Below are 27675 nucleotides of genomic sequence, written 5' to 3' on the forward strand. Positions count from 1 at the left end.
ATCTGTCTTTGATGTCCAAAAAGTGGCTAAATCAGTTAGATTGACCATAAAAACTGGAAGGCAAAGAATTGAATTTGGTAAAGTAACAGCTTTTTTTATGCTAACATTTCCTTAATTAGGAGGAAACGGGGCCGCCCAGAGGATTCCGGGGGCCCGGGGTCTTCGGCGGCGGGGGCCCCCGCTTCGGCGGTAATTTGGCGGCGGGGGGGGGGCCTTCCGCTCCGGGACCCGCCGCCGAAGTGCCCCAGAGACCGCGCACCGCCGAATTACTGCCGGCGGGCCCCCGCTGAAGCGCAGCCTCACCGCAGGTCTCCGGATCATTCGGTGGCGGGTCCCGGAGCGGAAGGGCCCCCCGCCCCCGAATTACCGCCGAAGTGGGACCCGCTTCTGAAGTGCAGCCGGGTCTTCGGCGGTAATTCGGCGGCGGGGGGCCCTTCCGCTCCAGGACCCGCCACCGAAGTGACCCGGAGACCCGCGGCGGGGTCCCCCACCGCCGAAGACCGGGCTGCACGTCGGCGGCGGGTCCAGCTTCTGCAGTAATTCGCCAGCGGGGGGTCCTTCCACCCCGGAGCTGAAGGACTCCCCGCCGGCGAAGACCAGCAGAGGAAGAAGCTCTGGGGGCCCGGGCCCCGTGACAGTTTTCCGGCGCTCCCTGAGCGAGTGAAGGACCCTGCTCCAGGGGCCCTGAAAAACTCTCCTGGGGACCCCTGCGGGGCCCGGGGCCTGGGGCAAATTGCCCCTCTTGCCCCCCCCCCCCCCGGGCGGCCCTGGGAGGAAATGAGCGGTTTAAAGAAATGATGGAAGCACTTGACCATAGGTGCATTCCTTCAGACATATTTAAAGCTTTAATACAGGAAAAAATTCAGAATAAGATTGTGTTAAAATGAATACAAGGTGATGGTTGGCACATGAAGAATGACACAGTAGTGGGTTATTCAAGCATCCATTTAAAGGGAAAATATTCCTAATTAACACTAGTTATTGATTCTGAAAAGAAAACTTAAAATATTGTCGAAGATGCCATGCAAGAATGTGGAGACAAGTATAACAGTGAGGATTCTGCTTTTTGCTAAGAAATTTAAAATGAAAATTGCATGTAAAACACAAATGAATGTTGTTGATGCAAAGTCAAGCACTCCAAAGTTAAATGCCAAAATTAGTGTTCTGCGCAATCTTAATTTGGCCCTTTTGTGCATATTCATTGCGATAGTCTTTAATTACGTGACTGCTTACTACATTTCTCCGTAGGAGCTGGCTAATTCAATGCAGAAGGTACAAGATGCTCACAGAATGAATCAGGGTTGTGTAGTCAGAGACCTGCCTCACCTGTTGCACAAGTTGGAAGGGGGAATAGTTAATGAGGCAGAGGATTGGAAGGAGAGAATGGATGGTCACATGATTAAAGCAGTTGAATGTAACCCTCATGGAGAACTGTATTCTATCCCTGAGTTTGCCAGAGAGGTCTTTGCAATGCTAAGCAAATCACCTAAACTCAAAAATTTCAGATAGCTGTAGTGTGTTCCTCATTTTCTGGGAGTCTGTTTGAAGACATCTGGGGCCTTATTTGGAGAAGTGCTGAGTACTCACAACTACAGATGAAGTCAATGGAAGCTATGCTTTGAACTATAAAATGCTAATTATTTTTTTAAAAAATTAAAAGGTGGGGGGATGCTTATGTCCTGATTTTCTTTCTCACAGGTTGAGTACCCAAAATTAGTTGAAACATGAAAATTTTGGTCATAATCTCTGCCTCAATTTCCCATTTGTAAAATAGGAATACCACCTAAAAGGGTGTCATGAAGATGAGTTCATTAATGTTTGTGAAACATTCAGATACTGCAGTGATGAGCACCATTAGAAAGCCCCTGAGGAAATTAATGATTTTGTAGCCAGTGCAGGGTTTAGGTCATGTGCAGAAATAAGTAATGGCCACATGCTGAGAAGGATAAAAGGAAATACTTAGTAATTACCCATTCAGTGAATGGGTTTATCCCATGCACTGAATGAAACATGGGTCCCTGGGGATGGGGGAGGATGTGGTCATGTAATTAAAGAGTATGTCATAATGTATATACACAAAAGTGAATTAAGATTACCCAGGCAACCTAAATTCTGATTTTTAACTTACATGTTTTGACTTTGCAGCCTTAACATTTTAAAATGTTCTTTTCATGTAATTTCCTATAATTTTTTTTTAAATCTTTAAAAAACCCAACAAATTCAGTCATAGGTAAAGCTAAGGTTTTGTCATGGATATTTTTAGTAAAAGTGACAGACAGGTCTCTGGCAATAAAGAAAAATTCACGGAAGCCCGTGATCTGTCCTTGACTTTTTTTACTAAAAATATCCATGATAAAATGGAAAGTGACTGGGCAACTGTGGGGTAGCTGGGAGCTCTGGGGGCCCCACCACTCATGGGGACTCAGAGCTCCATGGTCCCCCTGCCCCCACTAGCAGAGGGGAGGTGCAAGGTCCCACTGCCTCCTCCCCAGCGTTGGGGAGCTGTGGGAACCCCCCTGCAGCCACTGCAGTGGAGAGCTGCTAGGGTCCCCTTGCCCTGTGGCAGCAGCTGGGGAGCTGCCAGAGTCCCCCTGCCCTGTGGTGATCGCTGAGGAGTCCGCCCCCCCGCAGTGGCAGGAGTACCTTACAGCTCCCTGCTGCTGCGAGAGGAGCCAGGACCCAGCATCTCCCAGCTGCCAGGGCTAAAGTCACTGAGGTCTTTGGAAGTCATGGATTCTGTGACTTCCGCAACCTTCGTGACAAAATCCTAGTCTTAGTCATAGGGAACCATACTATTCCACAGGGCTGGAACAACAGCTGGTTGAAAGAAGGTAGCATTTCACTATTTTTTTTCAAAACTAATTCCACTTTCAGTTAATGTTAATTTTAAAAAAAATTTTTTTTTAAAGTTTCACTTCAGTGGGAAGAGAACACTTTCTCACGTTTATTTTTTTTTCAGTGTGAGTGTAGGAAAGTAATTGTGAAAAGTCATGTGGGGCTTTTTCACAAAAGTTATTTTTGGTATCAAAATTTTTGTTTTGAATTTTCTTCAAGTGGGAAATTTCAAAGAAACATTTTTAGGAAACTTTTGATCTAGTCAGAATACCATTTTTCGACTTTGGGCAAAAAATTTCAACTAGCTCTATTTGGAATGTTTAGATCAGATCTGTACCACTTGAGCTAACAACTTACCACTGCCAACAGCTACTTTATCTTCTATCCAGAGTTGCAATCAGTAGAGGCTCTCCTTTCTTCTCACTGCTGACAGGGCATTCTCTAAGGGCTTTCAAATTTGTGGAAGTTAGTTGGAAAAAAATTAATACTTCATCTTGCCAATGAAAATTGTTGCAACTCTCAGGAAGACTGTTTTTGCTTTGTATCCAACTACCATAAGAGAGTTTACTTGGAGCATGAAGGACTATTTGATAAAACCATAGCCTACACTTTACACAACAAAAGAGGCACTAAACTTACATATACAGTTGACAGTTTCAGAAGAACTTTTATGAATACAGGATGACACTACTGTTGCAGTCTCAATGGAAATCTTGCTCGATCTAGTGATCAAAGAACTAACACCACATAAGAATGAATTGGGATAAGTATGGAATCTTTTCATTGCGTGACCAACATGACTGATCCTAAATATAAAGGTCAGACTGAGCCCGAACAGGTGGAGTGGTAGCTGAATGGGTAATGGAATGAAATCCAGCGTTCGTTCCTTCCCATCTGTACATATGAAGATCCTAGATTTACAAAAAACTGACAACCTCCTTTGCATCTGAATTGTAAATTTTTAAGAACTGCATTGCTGTCTAGTTAGCTCAACTTCAGTGGTGTTTTTGGCGTATTTGGTGTAGTTTAGCGTCAATTTTTAATAGGCCTGGTGTAGAAAAAGCAAGTGATTTTTTTCCAAGTATCTCACATTTGGGCAGATACAAAAGCATGGTAGACCTAATAAGCTAATAAACTGTGGTCTCTTATCATTATTCCTCTGATTAATTACAGAATTGTTAACTCTTCTTTTAGGACAAAATGCCTTTTTATGAATTTTTTTCTTTATAAACATAATTATCTTAAAGCATGTGGTGTTTCAATTAATAAAACCTTAGTGGTTTTTTTCAGGTTGAGGCAAACCAAAACTGCATCACACCATGCAGGTTGCAGAGTTTATGAACCCTGAAGTTCTTTGAACTTTCAGGCTTGGTACACTTGAAGTACCAGGAGTCAAGGACTGTTGGAATAAATGAAGCATTTATTTAGTGTCTAAGTGAAATCCAAAACACGTAAGTAGAAGAGCAGATGATAAATAGGTAAGGGGGGAAAAAAAATAACACAGGCATTGCATAGAAACAAACAAGGGCAGTATTTTTATATTAGCATTTCAGAGAAGCTCATTTTACCAGCTTCTTCCCTGGCCAGATTTACCAGAAGAGGGCACCTGACTCTGCTTAGTAGCCAGTCAGAGGCAGTGATTGATGAACAACTAAATAGACCTACATGCAAGGTCTCATTAAGGTGGGTGCCAAGCCCAATCACCTTATCCTTCTACCTTAACCTGACCTACTTCAGGCAATTGGACAGATGCTCCATAGCAGTGGGTCTCAACCTACAGGCCACTTGCAGCCCAATCAGCACACAGCTGCAGCCCATGTGACAACCTCAGGGCCGTACAGGTAGTATATATGTTGTGTGGATGTGGCCCACGTAACACACAGAGCTTCATATGCAACCCATGATAGTAAATAGGTTGGGAACCACTGTTCCATTGTCTCCCAATTCAACAGCAAGTCTAAGGATCTGTGCACTAGGAAGTTAGTGGCCAACTTACACAAAACCGTGTGAGTCAGATCAGCTGTGGGCCTCTGTAGTTGTCTAGAGGTTATATAAGACACCAGAAAAGCCCAGTCTATGCTCTTCATGGTCACAAATCAAGATTTCTCTCTGGCCCTAGTGTGACACTATCCTTTTAATTACCAGTAGCCTTGTGGGCGGGAAGATCTTTAGTTACATTCATGGCAGGCTACATTTCTGCAAAACTTTTGAATTGCTTCTTCATTTAAGAGAAGAAACCGTTTTTAAGCCTTAAATTAGGCTTTGTTGAACTGCATGCATGACTTCCTCCCAGTTAATAAGGCTTATATCATTACTTTGGAACAGAAGTAAAACAATGAATTCTTGCTAAATCTGTTCAGTTCTAGGTTCCACATCTTTAAACCCAGAGCCCTTAGGAACAAGGAAAAGTTGGCAGACATTGAAGGGGTGTAAAAACAAGACAGGCTATCACTTCAGATAAATTAGGTTTATATTGCCTTAGATTCCTGTTGGATCCACTACTGGCTTTTGTAGCCCCTTGTTACCACTAGGGCAGGCTGCTGCTGTCTTTTAGTATGCAGCATACTTGGGGAAAGTACTTCTGTCCCCTTTAAAGGGTAATTGTATTCTTGTTGCCTCGTTCTTCATCCCAAGCTGGTATAGACAATAAAAATGTATGAATTGCTTCAGAAAGTTTTTATAGGATTGTTTTGTTTTATTTGTTCCACACACAATCAGTCTAACCAGCTTTCCCTATGTTGGAATACTAGATATAACTCTTGGCTTCTGTTTCAGAGTTCACTGTATTGAGCAAATAGAGATTGAGAAACACATTCATTACATTGGAAGCTGGTATACTTGCATGTGACTTAGAGCCTTCTAGGCTAGGAGTCGTAGTTTTTCTGTAAAAGTCTTGATCTTGGAAGATGACTTTGGGTGGGCATTGGGAATTCTTCTTCCAAGGGCATTTTTCTTGGGAAATTAGTGTTGCATTAACTGAAGTCATGGGGCCACTTGAAAAACTCAAGTGCAGTAAAGTGGCTTTACTGTCCACAAGTTCTGAAGGAATTGTATGTGAAATAATGGAGATAGTGATTAGCATATGTAATACATCCTTAAAAGCAGCATTACTCCATCAGCATATTTCCAGTCCACAGAAAAGGAGCTAAAGGAGATGCTGTGAATTAGATTGAAGAGCTTTACTTCTATTTTAGGGACATGGTATAGTTCAGTACACCTCTACCCCGATATAACGCTGTCCTCGGGAGCCAAAAAATCGTACTGCATTATAGGTGAAACAGCATTATATCGAACTTGCTTTGATCCGCCGGAGCGCATAGCCCCACCCCCTGGAGCGCTGCTTTACCGCACTATATCCGAATTCGTGTTATATTGGGTTGCATATCGGGGTAGAGGTGTATAGTGTAGCTTCACCTGCTATGATCAAACCAGCCTGGCTTATGAATGGAAAATCCTGCCTTCTGAGTGGAAAAACTAAATAAAATAAAAGTTGACAGTGGTTGTCACTAACTTGGACCATCAAAAGTTTTTGATCAGTTCTTGCCAGAAGTGCAGAAAACAAGAAAGGGGAGCTTTTATGAGTGGAAATGAAATGATAACCTTTTAAGGATCAGTATTCCATTAGAGAAATCTTACAAATGATTTAAAATAGGACTTTTTCCATAATCCTCTCTGACTTGTTGGAGGCGTAAACTAGCAAAATAAAAACTGGTCATATGCTGATGAACTGTAAATGCAGAGTCCTCTGGGGAAGGCCAAAGATGATGTTACCTGCTCAGACAAAGTCCTTCTATTGTGTGGCAGTAGTTAAAACTGGACAATTTTCCAGAAGCAGGTTGAGTGTTGTACACTATGATGCCAGTAGAGTTTTTCTGTCCTTTTTATTCATCTCTGCTTTTATTCCCTCTACAGGAAGAAAGTGCTGAGAGAGTCAAGGCACTGAATTTGGTTAGGAGTATTATGGGACTTGCATAGGTATATGGCCATCAGGAAGTTTAGACTTGAAATTAGATGAAGGTTTCTAACCATCAGAGGAGTGAAGTTCTGGAACAGCCTTCCAAGGGGAGCAGTGGGGGCAAAAGACATATCTGGCTTCAAGACTAAGCTTGATAAGTTTATGGGGGAGATGGTATGATGAGGTAGCCTAATTTTGGCAATTAATTGATCTCTGACAATTAGCGGTAAATATGCCCAATGGCCTGTGATGGGATGTTAGATGTGGTGGGTTCTGAGTTACTGCAGAGAATTCTTTCTTGGGTGTCTGGCTGGCGAGTCTTGCCCACGTGCTCAGAGTTTAGCTGATCGCAATATTTGGGGTTGGGAAGGAATTTTCCTCCAGGGCAGATTGGCAGAGGCCCTGGAGGTTTTTCACCTTCCTCTGCAGCGTGGGGCACAGGCCACTTGCTGGAGGATTCTCTGCACCTTGAAGTCTTTAAACCTTGATTTGAGGACTTCAATGGCTCAGACATAGGTGAGGGGTTTGTTGCAGGAGTGGGTGAGATTCTGTGTTGTGCAGGTCAGACTAGATGACCATAATGTCTCTTCTGACCTTAAAGCCTGACTCTATAGGTCTAGAGATGGCCAAGACTAATTTTTCTTCTAAAGGAGAAAAAATCAGAGGGACTGGGATGTTTCTAACATTATGAAAGTTGGGGAACTGATCAGTAGCTCATCTTTTATCTTGTCCCATAATACAAGAACACTTGACTAAAATGGAAGGGCAGTGAGTCCAGGTGGATGGCTTTGATTTCTAGAATGTGTATGTATAGCTGAGCTTTCTGACAGAAGCATAGGTCCTGAGTTTTAAAGACATAGGTGGGCTCCCATCCTCGAGTGGAGACATCCATTACTAGAGTCTTTGTAGGTAGAAGTGCAGAGAAGGGTACTCCACTGCACACTTCAATAGGGTCTTTCCAGCAATTAAATGAGGAGGCTTTCTTGTGGGACACTGACCATCATGTTTGTGGTATGTTAGATACAATGACTTTAACTACAGTGATATGGAGCATAGGTGAAGTCTGACAAATTGTCACATAGGTGCATGAGATTGTGTCCCCCAAAAGCCTGAGGCATGTTCGCATTGATGTCTTTGGATGAGCTTTAAGTTATTTTGTTTGAATTTCACTATAATACAAAATCTTTCTTGTGGAAAATAGATTCCAGGTCAGTGAAAGTTAACTCTGCTTGTATGAAGTCTGTGCGGAGAGAGCAGCTGTGGACTTCTCTGATTTTAAGGCCCAGTGTGGCAAAGAGCTGTTTTGAACTGAACTGGTCATTTGTGGGGGTTACCTTCCTCGGATCAACCTTTGAGATGGGGTAGTCATTGAGATAGGATAGAAATGGATTCCTTGTCTCCTTAGTTGAGCTGCCACAACTGCCAAGCATTTGGTAAATATCCTTGGTGCTGTGGAAAGGCCAGGACCCTGTTGTCATGAGATGCTCCTACTAGGAATCTGAGGTGTATATCCTGTGAGCTGGATGTATGGATATGTGAAGATAGACATTTTGAAGGTCAAGAACTATATATCAGTCTTGAGGATCTAATGAAAGAATTATGGAGGCCTGAGTCACCATCCTGACTTTGAAACAATCTATAAATTCATTGAGATGTAGAAGGTCAGAATGGGACACCAACTCCCTTTCTTCTTTGAGATGAGAAAATAATGGAACTAAAACCCATGCCCTCTGAATCCTAAAGGTACCTTTTACTCTACTCCCGGTTGGAGAGGGGAGTCAACTTCCTGTTTTGACAGTATTTTGTGAGACGTGTCCCTGAAAAGGGATGGGGAAGAAGGGACTAGAACTGGATAGAATAACCCTTGAGAAAAAAATTCTGGACCTCCTGGTTTGAAGTTATCTGAGTCCAGGCTTCCCAGAAATAAGAGATAGTTGACATAGCAGATCAAAGAGTGGAAGAAAGGAGATACTGGAGCAGAGGTGGCCAACCTGTGGCTCCAGAGCCACATGCGGCTCTTTAGAAGTTAATACGTGGCTCCTTGTATAGGCACCGACTCTGGGGCTGGAGCTACAGGTGCCAACTTTCCAATGTGCCGGGGGGGTGCTCACTGCTCAACCCCTGGTTCTGCCACAGGCCCTGCCTCCACTCCACCCCTTCCTGCCCCCTCCTCTGAGCCTGCCGTGCTCTCGCTCCTCCCCCTCTCCCCAAGCCTCTTTCACACCACAAAACAGCTGATCAGGAGGTGCGGAGAGGGAGGGAGAGGTGCTGGTCAGTGGGGATGCTGGTGGGCAGGAGGTGCTGTGAGCTGGGGGGGGAACAGGGGAACTGATGGGGGGGTGGGGGCTGCTGACTTATTACTGTGGCTCTTCGGCAATGTACATTGTTAAATTCTGGCTCCTTCTCAGGCTCAAGTTGGCCACCCCTGTACTGGAGAAAGTCTGTCAGACTCTCAACACTGGTGTCACAACAACTGCGTGGTGGAAGTTGTGAATTGTGTAGCAACAGAGGAGTCGTCTGAGGGTAGTAATTGCTTGAAGCCCTACTTCTTCCTTGGTTGTGCCAAAGCCCTCTGCAACCAGGGCTGGCACATTTGCTTCATCCTATTTTTGTCAGTGTCGCTTTTTCCTGCACCGTAGTGCAGTGGAAGATTGTTCAATGAGTAGCTATTCAAGGTGTTTGGTTTTGTCTTAGTCTTGCTGCAGTACATCACTTGGGGCTTGCTACACATGGACTTACTACTAGAAAAGAATATGAGATGAAGACAGTCTTGTGTGGATAATGAGAGAAATTAAAAGCATCATTGTTAGCACATCTCTGCATAGCATCTCACCTAAATTTGGTAGTAGGGTGTAAATATCCTTAGATTTTTACAAGCCAAAATTAGATACAAAAGACACAGGTAGAATTTGCAACATTTTGTTGAGATGACAGCCTCTAACTGCCTGGGATGGGGATGGTTATTTTGTACCAGGGTGTCAAGTATCAGAGGGGTAGCCGTGTTAGTCTGGATCTGTAAAAGCAGAAAAGAGTCCTGTGGCACCTTATAGACTAACAGACGCTATGCAGACGAAGTGGGTATTCACCCATGAAAGCTCATGCTCCAATATGTCTGTTAGTCTATAACCAGTAGGCAACCTATGGCACGTGTGCCGAAGGCGGCACACAAACTGATTTTCAGTGGCACACTCACTGCCCGGGTCCTGGCCACGGGTCCAGGGGGCTCTGCATTTTAATTTAATTTTAAATGAAGCTTCTTAAACACTTTAAAAACCTTATTTTACATACAACAATAGTTTAGTTATATATTATAGACTTATAGAAAGGGACCTTCTAAAAACGTTAAAATGTATTACTGGCACGCAAAACCTTAAATTAGAGTGAATAAATGAAGACTCGGCACAGCACTTCCGAAGGGTTGCCAAACCCCTGGTCTATAAGGTGCCACAGGACTCTTGGCTGCTGTACCAGGGTGCAGTCCCTCAACTTATAGTACTCAATCTCTTGTTATCTATCTCTGTCTGAAAGTAAATTTAATGCTCTGCACACACCCCTTTAGCTGCTGAAAGGGAAGAGGAGCACTATCTATCTCTTCCTTCATGCCTCCTGGCTACTGTGAGGAACAGAGGAAAAAAATCTATGCTCCCTGTCACCAATTTTTTGTGGCCACCTCTGAAATATCTCTGACGCCTGCCTCTTCTGCTGTTCATAGCTTTGCTAGGCAGCAGAATAGATATGATTCTTTAGTTACACTGTTACCCACAAGGTTCTTGAGTAACAGCAGAGAAAGTCTTGTTTGACAGTTTTGTCAAAGAGAAGCAGTATGAAATTATCAACAATGTAGCATTAAAGATGTCTATGTGCAGATTTAAGAAGAAAACAACTCCATTGGTTTACACTTTGAAAGTTCTCTGCAATATTGTAATTTCTTACATTGGAAGGTAACAATCGGAGACAACTGAGTGCACTTGCAATATGGCTTAGTAGCTAGAAACAAGAACGAGCACCATGTGACTAGCCAGATCTCTGCAGACCACCGGCAAATAACCTGCATACCCATAGTGATCAATGGACAGTTTGACAGCTGCTTCTTTGAAGCATCAAGTATAGGTCATGGCTGTCCGCAGGACTAGGTAGACTAATGGTCTGATCTTGCGTCACAAATCCTGCAATTGTAAGAATAATTGAAAAAGCAAAAATGAATGGAGAGAGTTCTAAAGGTAGATACAATAAAACTGTTCAAATCTGGTGTATAGGGAACAGGAGGGAAAACAGTGCAGGTCTCTTGAGGGATAGTGAGGCATATAGTAAGAGAAGGCAGATATTACTAGGAAACTATTTTCTAGTGCACCGATAACTAAGGTGCATGCTAGAAACAGAGGAGTTGCTTGTGGGCAGAAGATGAAAGAGTGTAACGAAGAGTAACACCAGGTAGAAAGAATAAACCAATGCAACTTTAAACGTACCAGGTTTCATGATAAAGCAGCAAGCCTTCTAAGGGTATGTCTGTACTACCTGCTAGATCGACAGGCATCGATCGATCCAGCAGGGGTTGATTTATCGCGTTTAGTCTAGATGCGATAAATCGACCCCCAAGTGCTCTCCCGTCAACTCCTGTACTCCACTGCCATGAGAGGCACAGGCAGAGTCGATGGGGGAGCGGCAGCAGTCAACTAACCGCAGTAAAGACACCGCAGTGAGTAGATCTAAGTATATCGACTTCCGCTATGTTATTCACGTAGCTGAAGTTGTGTAACTTAAATTGACACCCCCACACTGCCCCCCAGTGTAGACCAGGCCTTAAAGTATAAACCACTGCTATGGGGGGGGGGGGGGTTCTTTCCAGTTTTGATAATTCTCTGGAAATCTAATTACTTGGCAACAAAAGAGATGCTAACATGATACTTTAAAACTTGATGTAAGGTTGGACCTGGGAAATAAGATACATGAAAATCTGATCATCATATTGGGCAAGGTCAGGGATCAGCAGCTTATTAGCAAAGTACAGTTTTGGTTAGTTTATTCTAAAACCCAATTTCTTCGAAGAAGCAGTGGAAATAATTTACTTTATCTTCAAGAAAACTTTTTATATAGTATTTTGTGAAAAACCAGTGTAAAATTAGTAATTATAATACAACTTGATACATTACTAAAGTGTTAAATATATGGTTACTGGGTAGATGTGACTAGAGTGAATTATGAAGATAATGCGAGGATTGCATTAGGCTCCTGTCTTGTTCATAGTACCTGGTAGATGGTGTATGCAGCTACTGTACAGACATGCACACGACTAGCTTTGGAGAATTTGTCCCAAACAAAAGGGAGGCAGGATTCAAAAGAACGTGGAAAAACTGAGTGGGGTTAGAAGCATGGGAACAGAAGTGTGTTCTATGTATTAAATTTCTAGACGATGTAAAACTTTAAAGATAAGGTTGAAAAATAGTTGCATATTACAGGTTCAGGACAAGGAGTTGGGGGAGGTGTTATCCAGTTTTAGACTGACAGATTTTTAACAGTTGGGAAAGTAAACTGAATCCTGGAGTGTATACAGGTATAAAGCATGTCAGGAGATCATAGTCCTGTTCATAGCGAATAAGGTATTGAGGGTATTGAGCAAAACTCAGTATATATTACAGGAAGGATATCAAAGAATTCTGAAGAAACTACAGAAATGGGTATCAAAGATAAGGAGTCTCCAAGGTGTTAAAGAATTAGTGGAAGCAGAAACTAGAAAAGAAGCTTGAGAAAAACCTAAATATATTTAGTGTTGGGAAGCTTATGTTGTAAGTTGGAAGGTAATCCCCTCAAGTATACAAACTTGAAGTGGGAAAGGACCTGTCACTTAGGACAGTTTCTATAGCACAAGCTTCCTAAAGTAACAGGGAATTGGGGTGGGGGTAAGGATCTAATTGTGTACAGACAGAAAGGAGTTGCCATTTAAAAAGTCAGATTTATCAGCTGTTTCCTCACTCTGCTTTTTGAGAAACGGCTGTGTGGTGACAGTGGGTAAACCTGACTTATTAATGTTTCTGTTACAGCTAATATACTGTGGGGGTGGGGGAACACTGCTTGGTGAGCTTAGTCATACAAATAGGTAACATGTCAATGTAAACATCACAAGGACACCTCCTGAGCTTGAGTGCTGTAGTGTACGGCTAAAAAGAGAAAATTGTTGTCATCAAATCACATGCCCATCCATCGTCTTCCATTATTTTAAATCTTAATTTTTGTACTTGATTTTCATTTTTAAAAATTGACGTCAGTCACATGAAGCATGCAGACAATTAGTCACAGAAGAAAAAAGCTGTCAGAATGTAGTCTGTCTTTAGCCTAGTGTAATCATTTTGACTAGGTCAGCCAGGTTTGCTGAATTTGGCCCACTGTTTTAAAATGCATTGTTCTGAATAAATATTCATACACACAAATAGTATGGTGTGTCGAGGAAATGAAAATTTAAGGTGTCTTAATATCTTTTCCTCCATCCAAACAAACACCATACCAGAGACTACACCACAACTAACTCTGCTCCATTAGGGATGCTAGTCTCCTTGCACTTCTGCAAATTTCCCATCCCATCGCAAATGGATGAGATTGCTCTTCTCCTTTTATATCCTTCCCTTTGCTGCACAGTTCTGGTTACTAATGCTAGACTCAGGGTTACAAGCTGGGAAATATAGAAAACATAGTTGAATTTCAAAAGAATCAGAAGGTGTACATATGGCAGCTGTGTTAAGATTTCTGAAATGTGTTGTCCAGAATCACTTTCACAGGTGTTTTATCTTTCTGGTGTGGCCCTGGTTACACCTGTGATTAAATAGCTGCTCAAGCCACTCTGTTGCTTAGCTTATTAAAGATGACCTACATTTGCTACTGTTGAATCAGTGTGTTAGTTTCTAGTAATGTGTAAACCAGCGGTTCCCAAATTGCTCATGCTGTTGACCTCCTTTAAACTCACCTCTGTTCACATGACCCTCCTGATACCTTAGTTGTCAGGTTGGCTTCGCACTCCATCTTAACAGTTTACTTTGAAACTTTTGGGTGGGTAGCCAGGCCTGGATTAACCAATGTGACTCGCACAGGGCCTCTGTCTCCTGGGGGCCCTCGAACACCAAACCAAAAAAAGGGTTGGGCAACCAAGGGCCACATCCAGTCCACTAGATCCTTTTAGTTGGCCTGCTGCCCCATGTGCTGAAAGAAAGGGATTCCATCAGTCTCCCTCCCTTTCCCATGCTTTTGCTGCTTGCCATAGGAAGGCATGCTTTGAGTGTGTTGTATTTTTCTGGCAGCACATGGCACTTCCTAGCTTTCCTGGCTGGCTGCAGCTGTGGGTGTGAGAGCGCTTTATGGGTATGATCTGTGCAGCATTTTGGAGCAAGCTTCCTAGCTTGGGTCAGCCGATTCAGGCACTGAAGCCCACCCTCTTTCCTAGGATCAGAGCCTGAACCCCCACCAGAACCACAACTTGAAACTGCTGTCTATAGAGCTATTTAAGAAGGGAGCACTAGCATGAGCTCCACTAGGCTGAGTCTCTGGGTCTAGGCTGGGAGCTTCAGTCCAAAATGCTGTCCAGACATACCCTAATGCTCTAATAGCAGATTACACTACCCTGGTGGCTGTTTGTTTAGAAGCTTTCTTGCATCTTTTTTTCCCTTGTCTCATGACCATCCTGGTACTTTTTCAGGGCCATCCTGTGGGTCATGATTGACAGTTTGGGAACCACTGCTGTGAACTATTATACTGTAATTCAGTATGTTACCAGACACTTGACTAGTAGCATGTTTGTACTTGAAGATTTAAGTCTATGCTGCAAGTACAACTGTGCCAGAATGTTTACATTTGTCGAATAGATGGGGCCTTAGCTCTGAGTATGTCCTTGGGTACAACCAGCTATGCGGGATAAGCTTCTATAGTTGTACCACACAGGGGTATCAGCAGTGAAAAAGTTTTCATTGTTGGCATTTGAGTGACATTGAGATTGAGGTAAGTTTCCCTTTCTTTTGGTGCTATTGTATGCTAGTCTGTAGATTCAGAAGTGCATCAGTTTGTGTCATAAAGGTCAACTACACAACTGGTACTAAACTTTTTTTTTAAGAAATGGATTAAAAATTTACTGGGGTTAAAAATTACTATACATAGTCATTGGGGGGAAAAAAAAGCACCCACATTGTGGAGTAAGATACTTTATTTTGGTTTTATCTGGTTCTCTGCACTTGAGTACATTAAGCTACTTGAAGATCAAACAAATAGTTTGTTAATTTTTTTTCAAGTTTGTTAAAAGCACTTATCCTTGTTGATAACTAAATCCTCAGGAAGCTTTTATGTTTTTTACTTCCTAAGTTGTGGGGAATGTGGGGAGGGGGAGGCATCTGAAAAATTGGAGTAGAAAAATGTTCTTCAAATTCTGATCATCTTAAAGAAGCCAGATGGCATTACATCAAAGCTTCCCAGACATTAACTTTTAGACTCGTTTCCCATGCTTGTTCTCCACCCCAAGAGTGTTTTCAAAAGGTATAAGCTTGAAATTGGGGCATATAATAGAACTGCAAATAAACATAGCTTTGTTGCTGCTATACTATAATTAAATTTTCAGATTATAAAAAAAAGTTATTTTAATTATATTTGATTTCCCAGCATGTTTGCAGATGACTTTTTTTTACTAATAGTGCATGTGACTGAAATTTTAAAATAGTGTCTTTGCATTTTTTTTTGTGTGACTTTCATACTAACCTGACTGATGAACGAACAAACACTGAAGGAATTGGTAAATTGTCCACTGCCGATGGTAAAGCCTTCGCAGATCCTGAGGTGCTCCGAAGACTGACTTCATCTGTCAGCTGTGCGTTGGATGAAGCTGCTGCTGCATTGACACGGATGAGAGCAGAGAACAATCACAATGCAGGACAAGTGGACAAGTATGTAAAGGCTTACATTTTCATATAATTTAAATTATGGTATCTAAATTGTATGTTTTGAAAATGATTTTTTTACATTTTGGATTTAATTACTTTTGCAGTTCCCACCTCTCGGTCACATAAATCCCTTGCTAGTAGTAGCAGCAGTCATGTTCTTCAATCTCAGGGCATTGCACACCTTACCTCAAACTGTTAGCTAGGGACTGTAGCAAGGACAGTGTAATAGTGCATTGTAGCATCCTTCCTTCTCTTAACATTTTGAGAAAGTTGCCCTTCTTCCCATTCGGTGTGTGATGTCAGTCTCTCCTGTACAAAAAACTTCTTAAAAAAAAAAAAAAAAGCTTGCTTATAATGGAAAGCCAGCCTCACCATTCCCATGGAGGGTATGTCTACACTGCAGTTAAACATCTGCAGCTGGCCGGGCCTGGGCTAAGGGGCTGCAGCCCAAGCTCTGGGATCCTCCTACCTTGCAGGTTCCTGGAACCTGGGTTCCAGCCTGACCTCAAATGTCTACATCACAATTAAATAGCCCGTTGGCCCGAGCCCTAGTCAGCTGGTGTGGGCCTCCCACTGGTTTCTAATTGCAGTATAGACGTACCTTAGAGATGCTAGGGTTTTTTGCCATAACTACTGCTGCAGCAGCTTCGAGGGTTGTCTTTTTATGAAACCAAAGGTTAGATAGCTAATTGTCTGGGGTAGTTCTCATAGGATAGTTATCTGCCAGAGGCTGTTGCTCTAAGGTTTTGGAGGAAAAACTAAATTTCCTAATACTTGTCCATGAAACATCTATCAACTTGATTAATCAGGAGAGTATGGCTGCCCCAATGCCCCAGAATCAAGTGATTGTCTTAAGTCCCAAGGAAGCATGCTTTCACATCACTCCTTCAGTAGGAAAGAGAAGTGTCACTTTAAGCTGCTGAAGCCTCAGTATCTTCTACTTTCAGTTTCCCCTCAGATATTTGACATTAAGGTGGTAGTGTATGTGGGCCTGGAGGAAACTTGAATAATTGTTGAAATACAGTGTTGTACACACTGCAGAACTAAGTGTAAGATTTGAGGTACTGTTAATGGGGAACAGTTCTTCAAGGAATTTAGAATGGACATAATTAAATCACATACACTATTCAGTTAACATCTACAAAGTGTGTTGTTTTTAATTATTGCATCTTTAGTCTTTAAATATAGCATCATAGATGTGCCTGGCTCTTTTCAAACATAGGACAAGGCCCTTACCCCTCAGTTTATCATTTGTTAGACAAATAACATACATGTAAATCCATAACATGGGCCTCTGAGGGAAGGAATGGGGTAGTGTATTGCAAGAGCATTTTTACATTTACTTTTTTTATAGATGTTTAAGGCCAGAAGGGCTAGTTATGATCATCTAGTTTGACCTTGTATAACACAAGCCATAAAATAATTTGTGCATTTAGCCCACTGAGTTGATTATGTGAATTTTTTAAATTATATCATTAAAATAATATACATCATTTAGTCTTGAGAATAGCATAGGGAGTGGGCAATACTTGAGCAGACAGCAAACAGGAAGAAGAGTTTGGAGAAGATGTATTCTTTGTGTCAACTAGAGGCAAGTTCAATGTCCATAATATTCATATTGCTTTGTAACTTCTGTTTTTCATAGTCTTTGTTGCTATGAGCAGATTCAGCTTCAGTTCGATTTTTTTAATAGGTGGCCTTGAATACACTGCCATGTACACAATATATACAGCCAATTCTTTGTATAAAATACTGACTGATTAGGATAATAAAATGATTGGATCTATGCACTGTTGTATTTTAGAGTATTTCTCTAAATGGAAAAAAAATCAAATGGTGTGACCTCTGTCTGCAGTAATAGTCACCCTGTCTCAAAAAGGGTATTGCAGAGTTCCAGGGGGTTCAGAAAAGGATGATGAGTGTTTAAGGGCATGGAGAAACTCTCGTAGGAAGAGATTTTTGTTTTTTGGGGTGAGGGAGATTGTTTCTCCGTAGAAGGGAGATGAAGATGTGTAAAAAGATTAAACTAATGAATGTTCTAGAAAAGATAGATGGGAAACTTCTACTCTCCTTGTCTCATAACACAAGAGCAAGGGGAGTATTCAGTGAAATTGAAAAGCAGGTGATAAATTCAAAATTGAGAAGGAAATACTTTCACTTATCATAAAATCGTAGGACTAGAAGTGACCTTGAGAGGTCTAGTCCAGTCCCCTGCACTTAATCTCCAATGATGGAGATTCCACAACCTGCCTAGGTAATTTATTCCAGTTTGGAAGTTTTTTCTAATGTCCAGCCTAAACCTCTCTTGCTCCAATTTAAGCCCATTGCTTCTTTTCCTATCCTCAAGGTTAAGAACAATTCTTCTCCCTCCTCCTTGTAACAACCTTTTATGTATTTGAAAAGGGTTATCATGTCCCCTCTGAGTCTTCTCTTTTCCAGACTAAACAAACACAATTTTCCCTCATAGGTCATGTTTTCTAAACCTTTAATAATTTTTGTTGCTCTTCTCTGGACTTCCTCCATTTTGTGCACGTTTCCTGAAATGTGGTGCCCGGAACTGGAGAGACTATTCCCCAGTTGAGGCCTAATCAGCATGGAGTAGAGCAGAAGAATTACTTCTCATGTCTTGTTTACAACACTCCTGCTTATACATCACAGAATGATGTTTGCTTTTTTTGCAACAGTGTTACACATGTAACTAGATTGTGGAACTCGCTGCCACAGGAAGTCAGAGACAAAGAACTTCACAGAACTTTGAGAGGGATTGGATCTTTATTTGGATAACAAGAACATCCAGAGTTGTTTGAATTAATGCAAATAATATTTTGGAAAGGTTATAAAACTTAAGGCTTAAGGCTGAAGCCACTCTAAATATTAAGGATTGGGATAAAACCTTTCTGATGGGTAGATTATGCCAAATCTGCCTACTCTGAAGTTTCTTGCACCACCTTCTGCAGCATCTGGTGCTGTTTTTTTGTTGGAGACAGGATACTGACTAGGTGGACCAGGAGTCTGTTACATTACATTGTTAATCCTATATTTAAATGTCTGCTGTAGTCACTGAAGGGAATCACAAAAAGCTCAGTCTGGCAAATGACTTCCACCTCCTTATCAGCCCGGCTCCAAGGGTCCTTATCTGGCAACTACTAACATTTTCATTGTCTGAGAAGGGTGAATCTCTCAAGTGAGAATTATTTATAAGGATTCAAAGAGTAGTTAAATCATTGGAATTCTTTGGTACTTTGTTGGAAATTGAAATTCATATATATTCCTGAATTAACAAGTGAACTTTCTCTTCCTATCAAAGTCTGTACACTGAGGATGATAGAGGAGAGGCTCTGGAGTCAGCTTGTGTACGTGTCAGAAAATAAATGGGCCCAATTTCTCTCTTGAATTTTATGCCTCTGTGCCAACCAGTCCTCGCTTTGAAGGCAAATTTCCATGTCTTATAAATAAGATGCACTGGCAGGAACACATCACTCTGATTGTTCTGCTGGAGTTGATCCTACAGTTATCTGTGTTGGTAATCATGACTAAGGCTATGCTTTAGACACGGGTATTTTTAGTAAGTCATGGACAGGTCATGGGCAGTAAACAAAAAATCACAGTCCGTGACCTCTCCATGACATGTACTTTATACCCTGACTAAATCCTGGGTGCTTGGGGGTGGCCTAGGTGGCACCATGGGTGCTCTGGGGTGGGGGGGGGTGGTAGGGCTGGCAGGCTGTTTATCAGGCTCACCAGAAGTGGCGACATCCCTCGCCTCCTCGGCGGAGGCGCGGTCAGGGGGACACTATGCACTGCCCCAGCCCCGAGCACTGCCTCTGCAGCTCCCATTGGCCCTTAAAACTGTTGCTTAAGGTAATGGCTAAGTATTAGGCTTGAAATTAGACGAAGGTTTCTAACCATCAGAGGAGTGCAATTCTGGAACAGCCTACCGAAGGAAACAGTGGGGGCGAAGGACCTCCATGACTTTAAGATTAAGCTAGATAAGTTTATGGAGAAGATGGTATGGTAGGATAACGGGCTTAGTCAATAGGTCAATTAAGTGCCACACTGGTAATTAGTACAATGGGTCAATGATAGGATATTGTTAGCCTTTTTCCAGAGGGTATGGCTGGAGAGTCTTGCCCGCATGCTCGGGGTTCAGCTGACCACCATATTTGGGGTCGGGAAGGAATTTTCCTCCAGGGTAGATTGGCAGTGGCCCTGGAGGTTTTTCGCCTTCCTCCGAAGCATGGGGCAGGGGTCGCTTGCTTAAGGAGTGGGTGGATCGGCTTATGTGGCCTGCATCTTGCAGGAGGTCAGACTAGATGATCATAATGGTCCCTTCTGATCTCGAATTCTATGATTCTATGATTTCCTGAGCCTTGAGGTCTTTTATGGTGACAAGAGCTGGGGGCATTGGTCATGATGACTTGATAGTTAGAGAATAGTAATACAGTGTAAGGACCTTTTGCCCTTTTTATCCTTCTTGAATTGGCACGTCAGTCAGTTTCCAGTATATTTTATGCTGCTACGCTGGTGCATTTTCACTTTGGAATGTAAGAGGTACATTGACTGCTCTAGACTGCCTACTTTTTTTTGTCAGATTTGGGGTTCTTGAATGAGAAGGAGCTACAGAATACCCACCCACCTCCCTTCCTTGCAGTGTTAGGGCTAGTCTGCACTGGCAATACTAACGTGCCTTGTGTGGTCATGGCGCAGCGCTGAGAGATACCTCTTCCAGCGCTCTAATAAACCACCTCCATGAGGGGCATAGCTCCCAGCGCTGGAGCACTGTTTACACTGGCGCTTCACAATGCTGCAACTTGCTGCGCTCGGGTGGTTTTTTTTGTTTGTTTTGGTTTTTTTTACACCCCTGAGCAAGAAAGTTGTAGCGCTGTTAATTGCCAGTGTAGCCAAACCCTTAGTTGAGGTATCCCAGTATGATGGAATGTTAAATAAATAAAATAATGAATCCATCCACTAGGCATATTTTAATAATTTATTATTCCAGATAGGCTGCAAACTTCAGTGACTTGAGTTTCTTTGGTATTTTTAAAGGTATAGTTAAAATTTTGGCAGTCCAAAAAAATCAAATAACTAAGGATAATTTGTCATATAAATGTTTTTGTCTAAACATTCATTACTTATTTAATTTTTTTCCCTTCCAATAAAATTCATGCAGTAGGAATAGAAAAGTCTTGTGGATAAAACAGAGGACTGGCAGGTGGGAGATCTGGTTTATTCCTAGTTCTGCAACAGTATTCAGTGTGACCTTAGGCAGGTCACTTAAGCATTGTCTATACTGGGAATTTGCCTCATTCTTGCAGTCAATGGTAGCTGCTGTCAAAACTGCCCCAGTACAAACCTCAAGTGTACACAGGAAAGCTGCAACTTGAACTAGTGGAGATTCTCTGCTTGAAACTGGGATGAGCTAAGGGGGTGCATATTATAGCTTCCCTTGTCTGGACCTGGGATTTGCACCAGTGCAGCTGTGTCAGTGGCTAGCCACTTATTTCAAAATCGAGGCAAATTCCTATTAGACCATTTGTGAAAGGGAATAATAGCTCCTACACAGAGGTGTTGAGCTGTTGTTTGTTTTGAAAAGCACTTTGCCTTTCTGTATCACTTTCTGAAAGACACTTTCAAAGTGCTAACCCGCAAACTAGCATGTCAATTAAGCAAAAGTCTTTTGACTTTACCTTGACTTTACTGTTGTTTATCAGAAAGCTTACTACCTGTTTGCTGTAGAATTATTCCTGTGTGTTCATTGTATGATAAATAATTTTCCAGTCGCAGTTTGGCAGAAGCATGCTCTGATGGGGATGTGAATGCTGTCCGGAAGCTGCTGGATGAAGGAAGAAGTGTAAATGAACACACCGAAGAAGGAGAGAGTCTCCTTTGCTTGGCCTGTTCAGCTGGGTATTACGAATTAGCACAAGTAAGTAGAAAATACACAATCACTTACGACTGAGACTTTAAATACAGAGTGCTATATGCCTGAAACTCTTCGAAAGCCAAACATTTTAGTCCTTTTGATAAGAATGGTTTTTGTACTCTAAAAAGAATATGAAGTAAAATATAGTGCAGTTCACTTTATTACATGCTCAACAGCCGTTGACAGTTTTCCACTAAATATGCTTTTTACAAGCCCTCAATCTAAAGAAGAGGGGGTAACAAATAAGACATGCCACAACGTAAATGATCTTGTTTGAAAATTACATCTTGTATGTGTTCAAATGATCTGCCTCTAGTTTCCAGGCACATCACTCCAGACATAATCAAGCTGTGCTGCCAAATAGTCATTCTAAGGCCTGGTCTACACGGGGGGAGGGATCGATCTAAGTTATGCAACTTCAGCTACGTGAATAATGTAGCTGAAGTCGACGTACTTAGATCTACTTACCACGGTGTCTTCTGCAGTAAGTCAACAGCTGACGCTCTCCTGTCTACTCTGCCTGCGCCTCTCACCCTGGTGGAGTACCAGAGTCGATGGGAGAGCGCTCGGCGGTCGATTTATTGCATCGTGACCCCTGCTGGATTGATCGCTGCCCATCAATCCATCAGGTAATGTAGACAAGCCCTAAGATTCAGCCTCTAAAGGTGACTGCAAAGCAAAAAAAAAAAAAAATTTTGATCTTACATTAATATTTTATGATGCATAATGACTCAGTCATTTCTAAAACTGGGACTTTTTTCTGGCTGATATATCAGCATTGTTAACTAAATTCTAATGCCAGTTAACATCTGCAGATTCTGTCTTCAGTTACATTTGTGCTGCTCCATTGAAGGCTATTACTGGTGGTGAATCACAAGCCAGAAAGCACCTAGCTTGACTCAGTGATCCCAACATGAGTTTATTGGGAGAAACCTCTTTGCAAGTAAATTGAACAAATTTGTGCTGGAATCATTAATGCATAAATGTAGCACATCTCAATTGCAACAAACTCACTTTGAGTGGAACTGCTTTATCTGAAGTATTTGAAAACGTTAACTATATGTTGCAGTCTTTGCTTATATTTTTGGTTTTAAATATTGTAACATGCGAAACATGTGGAAGAAAAATAGCATAGTGCTCTACTTGGGCAGATGCAAGTAGCAGTCATGACTGGCTCTGGACAGATCAATATCTAGTTCTTTACCAAAGGTAAATGCTGTGATACAAAGCTTTTAAAAGGAGCGGGGAGAAAGAAGGGAAAATAGTTTTTAGGGCTGGTCTATGCTACACAGTTGGGTGGACGTAAAGCAGCTTATGTTCACCTAATTGTCAGTGTCTACACTACATCCCTCCTCCCATTGATGTAAGTGCCCTACTACAATGACATAGAATCATAGAATATCAGAGTTGGAAGGGACTTCAGAAGGTCATCTGGTCCAACCCCCTGCTCAAAACAGGACCAATCCCCAGACAGACTTTTGCCCCAAAAATCCCTAAATGGCCCCCTCAAGGATTGAACTCACAACCCTGGGTTTAGCAGGCCAGTGCTCAAACCACTGAGCTATCTCCCACCCACCCAACATAGCAACGTAACTCCACCTCCACAAGAGGCATAAGGCTTATGTCAGTGTAGTTAGGGCTATGCAGTGTCTCTCTGCTCTCTTGTCAGTTTCGTGCCAGGAGCCATAAAATTGACAAGAATGTCCCCGCTCCCCAGAGAGCAGGGTAGCTGGACTTTGATCCCGGCTGGGAGCTGGCGTGAGAAGCCCGGAGTGACTTTGGATCTCAGTCTCAGCTGAGAGCCACCTGCCAGGAGCCAGGCAGCCTATTTCAGGGCTCAGTGGGCCGTGAAATTGACACGGGTGTCTGGCTCCCTTTTGGGAGTGGGGGATGAGAGAGCCCACTGGGCACCCAGAAGCCTGCTGGCTAGCCAGACAGCTGCCAGTGAAGCTGCCAGACCAGGCTGTCCGCTCCCCACACTGCCCCTCTTAGGTCAGTGGAAGCATTCTTGCTGAGGACATGCACCACCAACCCAAGGAGGGTAGTGCAGGCATGTACTACCGCAGTAATTACTGCAGTGGCTGTAGGTCGACTTAGGTTTGTAGTGTAGACGCATCCTGAGTCCCCTCATAATTAAAGGAGCAAAACATAATTGTTAAAACTCATTTAAGTGAACTTCTGTTTGTTTGTCCAGGTGCTACTAGCGATGCATGCAAATGTTGAAGATCGAGGGAATAAAGGAGACATAACTCCACTAATGGCAGCTGCCAGTGGAGGCTATGTAGACATTGTAAAACTGCTGCTTGTTCACTGTGCCGATGTCAATGCCCAGTCTTCAACAGGTAAGTATGGAACAGCAATTGGATGAATTAACAAGATTAGCACGTACCAATCAGTCCCAGCTTCTTACTTGCATGTTTTGAACTATTTGATTTTTTTTAAGTACGTGCTGCTTTCATTTAATAGAAAATACAGTACAAATTACTTCAATTCAAAGGGTAAAACAATCATAACTGTTACAGGGCACCAAACAGGAGCCATAATTGTTCATCTGAAACTGAACACCTGAGTGAAACCAGATGGCTCTTCCTTAGTCCTTGATGTTAATTCTAATGCAAAAGCATTTTATCTACTGAAGACCCCTGTGACGTAGGGTCACCAGTAAAACAAATTGGAACAAATTAAGCCTAAGATATTTTAATATAATAATTCAGTAACTAATACTTACCAGAACTGCAGTTTCCTTATGATTTATGTTTAGGGGAAACCCTTGCAAAAACACGGCCAACCATTTCCTCCATATATCAAAGAAATTTTGATTGAACTGTTTAGTTCTTATGTGATATTTTTTTAGCCCAAATTTCAGTTTAACCCTTTGTTCAAACTTTGTATAGTTCAAGCACTTGCCCTTTTTAACTGTAGTTTTATTCAGATCCCTGTTAGTAAGCTTAAAGTGAAATAGGGTTTCAAAAGATGACTTTGAGAGAGAGACTCAAATTTTTATTTTTACATTTAGATACTACGGCTCTTTAATTTGGTTGGGTGAAAAAATGATCAATTTTGAAAACTGATCAAATAACTGCTTCTGGAAACTAAAAGTTTAAGGAGGTTTTGATGTAGTCTAGTGCATTGTTTGTTCCTTGTCCATAGCGCAAAAAAAAAAAAAAACCTGTGTAGTGATCCCAAATACTTTTTTCTGCAAGAAGTTCTTGCTTTTTATGTCAGTTTAGGGTAGTTTGGGAAGTTTTCTAATGTTTGTCTTGTTTTTTGTTAATATGATAGGAAACCATTAAACTACTTTTGAAATGCAAAACACACTATTTTTCATGATGGAGAATTAACCAAACTTAATTTGCCACAACGCCATTCATTTAACATGTAATTCATTTTATGGAAGACTGACAAGGGTGGTAAACATTGCATTTCAGGATAAATAGAGGAAAGCCAATTTCAAATAAGCTTCAGGCATATAGTTATTGCAGATCTGGAGAACTGAAGGAAAGAGTTGCTACTTACTAGAACAGTGATACTCAGACTGAAGCTTTGAGTTGCAAGTGTCTCTTTAATGCGTCTCCTGTGGCTCTTTGAAGCACATGATATTAAAACATTCTGATTTAATTATTAAACAGTCAGGATGCTTTTACCATGTTAACCAATTGTAGCTGATAAAATAATACTTCATCGGTCATTGTAGCAAATGAAACAATGAATTCACACTACTATGTCTCTTTTGGGTAATGTTAATTGCTAATTTGACTCCTGAACTACTGAGGTCTGAGTATCACTGGTCTAGAGCAGTGGCTCTCAACATTTCCAGACTACTGTACCACTTTCAGGAGTCTGATTTGGCCTGTGTACCCCAAGTTTCACTTCATTTAAAAGCTGCTTCCTTACAAAATCAGACCTAAAAATACAAAAGTCTCACAGCACACTCTTACTAAAAAATTGCTTACTTTCTCATTTTTACCATATAATTATATTCCAATTGATTTATTTTATAAATATTGTACTTCCATTGCATTGTATAGTATATAGAGTAGTATAAACAAGTCATTGTCTGTATGAAATTGTAGTTAATACTGACTTCACTAGTGTTTTTTCTGTAGCCTGTTGTAAAACTAGGCAAATAGCTAGATGAGGTGATGTACCCCCTCTGTGTATCCCCAGCCATATTGTGTACCACTGGTTGAGAACTAGTGGTCTAGAGGAAGGAAGTGGTAGTAGATGATTCTGTGTCCCCATGAGTAATTTATGCCATAATTAGAGAGAGGCATTTATATCTGTGATTTACTTGTCTGGTGAAAGAGTTCTGAAGAGGGAAAATGAGCTGTTTTGAAGAGCAGAAGTTCAATCTGTAGTCTGCTGAAATGGACTCCAGGTGCTTGAGATAACTAGGATGCTTTCCTGAAAATGGAAACCCAGAAGTTTTCAAGGATACTATAATTCACTAGTAGAAATAATGAGTTTGAGCAAATAAACCAGGGCTTTTAATCCATACCTCTGTTGAAGGTATTTTAGAAAAGTGGAATTTTGGGAGATTAGGGAAGGTGAAAGAGTAGTATTAAAAATAAGCTAAACTTCATCTGGGCAGTAACTGAGAGATACTGCTAATAGACAAAATGTGGCCAATTTTTGAAACCAAGTGATGCAGGGATACCAATATGATGGGTTAGGGGCAAAGACAGAAAAAAATAATGAACGGTTAAATCATTTACATAAATACTAGGCGTGTGGTGAAAAATGCTGAGGGAAGCGTTAGCCAGTTATCAGGACTTGACTGTATTGGCTGAGAAAGATTACCAGCATATTGTTTACTGAAGGCAGAGGCCAAACAATGCAGGAATGATAGTATTTGAATAAGATGAAAGATAAAAGGGTTGTTGAGTGTCTCTAGGTCTCCCAGAGAAGATAACATAGGCCAATAAAAGGTTTAGGCTAGTGTTTCTCAAACTGAGGGTGCCCCGTGTGTAGGGAAAGCCCCTGGCGGGCCGGGCTGGTTTGTTTACCTGTTCGCTGCTCTGGGCCAATGGGAGCCACTGGAAGCGGCATGGGCTGAGGGACGTACTGGCTGCTGCTTCCAGCAGCTCCCATTGACCTGCAGTGGTGAACCGTGGCCAGTGGGAGCCACGATCGGCCGGCCCTGCGGACGGGGCAGGTAAACAAACCAGCCCGGCTCGCCAGGGGCTTTCCCTACACAAGCGGCGACCCCAGTTTGAGAGACACTGGTTTAGGCTGATAAAAGCAATCTTAGAACTAGGGCAATGTTTCAGTAAAATAGTTGCCTTATTGTTAATCTGTTTCTGAATCTTCTACATCACCTGAAATCATAGGTGAGAGGAAAATGCAAAAGTCTGCTCGGTTGATTTATGGTATAAATACTTAGAATTTTAATCTAGCTATGTTTAAAATAGGTTTTGGTTTCATTTATTTACAGTTGGGGTTAGGGGAAAGAGGAGGGGGTTACTTACTGTATGTTCTTTTTATCTTCTCTTAGGGAACACAGCACTCACTTATGCCTGCGCTGGGGGATTCGTTGACATAGTGAAAGTGCTATTGAAAGCAGGTGCTAATATAGAAGATCATAATGAAAATGGACATACCCCCTTAATGGAAGCAGCTAGTGCAGGTCATGTTGAAGTTGCAAGAGTACTTCTGGAATATGGTGCAGGAATCAACACTCATTCCAATGAGTTCAAAGAAAGTGCACTTACATTAGCATGCTATAAAGGTATGGTATTTAAATCTTCATTTGTGAAGAAACTTTAGGTGACTTTCACCTTTTGGGGTTTTTTTTTTTTGAGGATCCTTGTATTACACACATGACATTGTTAGATTTTTGTGCTTGAAATCTAACTAAAATTGCCAGACAATCTTTGTCAAGGTTCAAAAAATACCATCAGGAGCCTAATTAGAATGCTGGAGTTTAAAGTAAGCTAAATGTGAAAGTCAGGAAATCTGGTGTTAGAATCATAGAATATCAGGGTTGGAAGGGATTTCAGAAGGTCATCTAGTCCAACCCCCTGCTCAGAGTAGGACCAATCCCCAGACAGATT

The 27675-nt window shown here is 41.8% G+C and overlaps 1 protein-coding gene across 12 annotated transcripts in view; it reads left to right on the forward strand.

Annotated features, from left to right (window-relative positions):
• Nucleotides 1–27675, forward strand: part of LOC120369909 (ankyrin repeat and KH domain-containing protein 1) — a 187582-nt gene that overhangs the window by 52443 nt on the left and 107464 nt on the right. For all 12 annotated transcript variants that reach the window (XM_039483703.1, XM_039483708.1, XM_039483696.1 and 9 more), the window contains exons 3-6: nt 15546–15702; nt 21478–21625; nt 23817–23964; nt 27117–27350. In XM_039483703.1, the coding sequence (XP_039339637.1) occupies nt 15662–15702; nt 21478–21625; nt 23817–23964; nt 27117–27350 (571 nt within the window). In that variant the 5' untranslated portion in view covers nt 15546–15661. The remainder of the gene's footprint in view (nt 1–15545; nt 15703–21477; nt 21626–23816; nt 23965–27116; nt 27351–27675) is intronic.

Source organism: Mauremys reevesii, linkage group 8, assembly GCF_016161935.1.
Source record: "Mauremys reevesii isolate NIE-2019 linkage group 8, ASM1616193v1, whole genome shotgun sequence".
NCBI lineage: Eukaryota > Metazoa > Chordata > Testudines > Geoemydidae > Mauremys > Mauremys reevesii.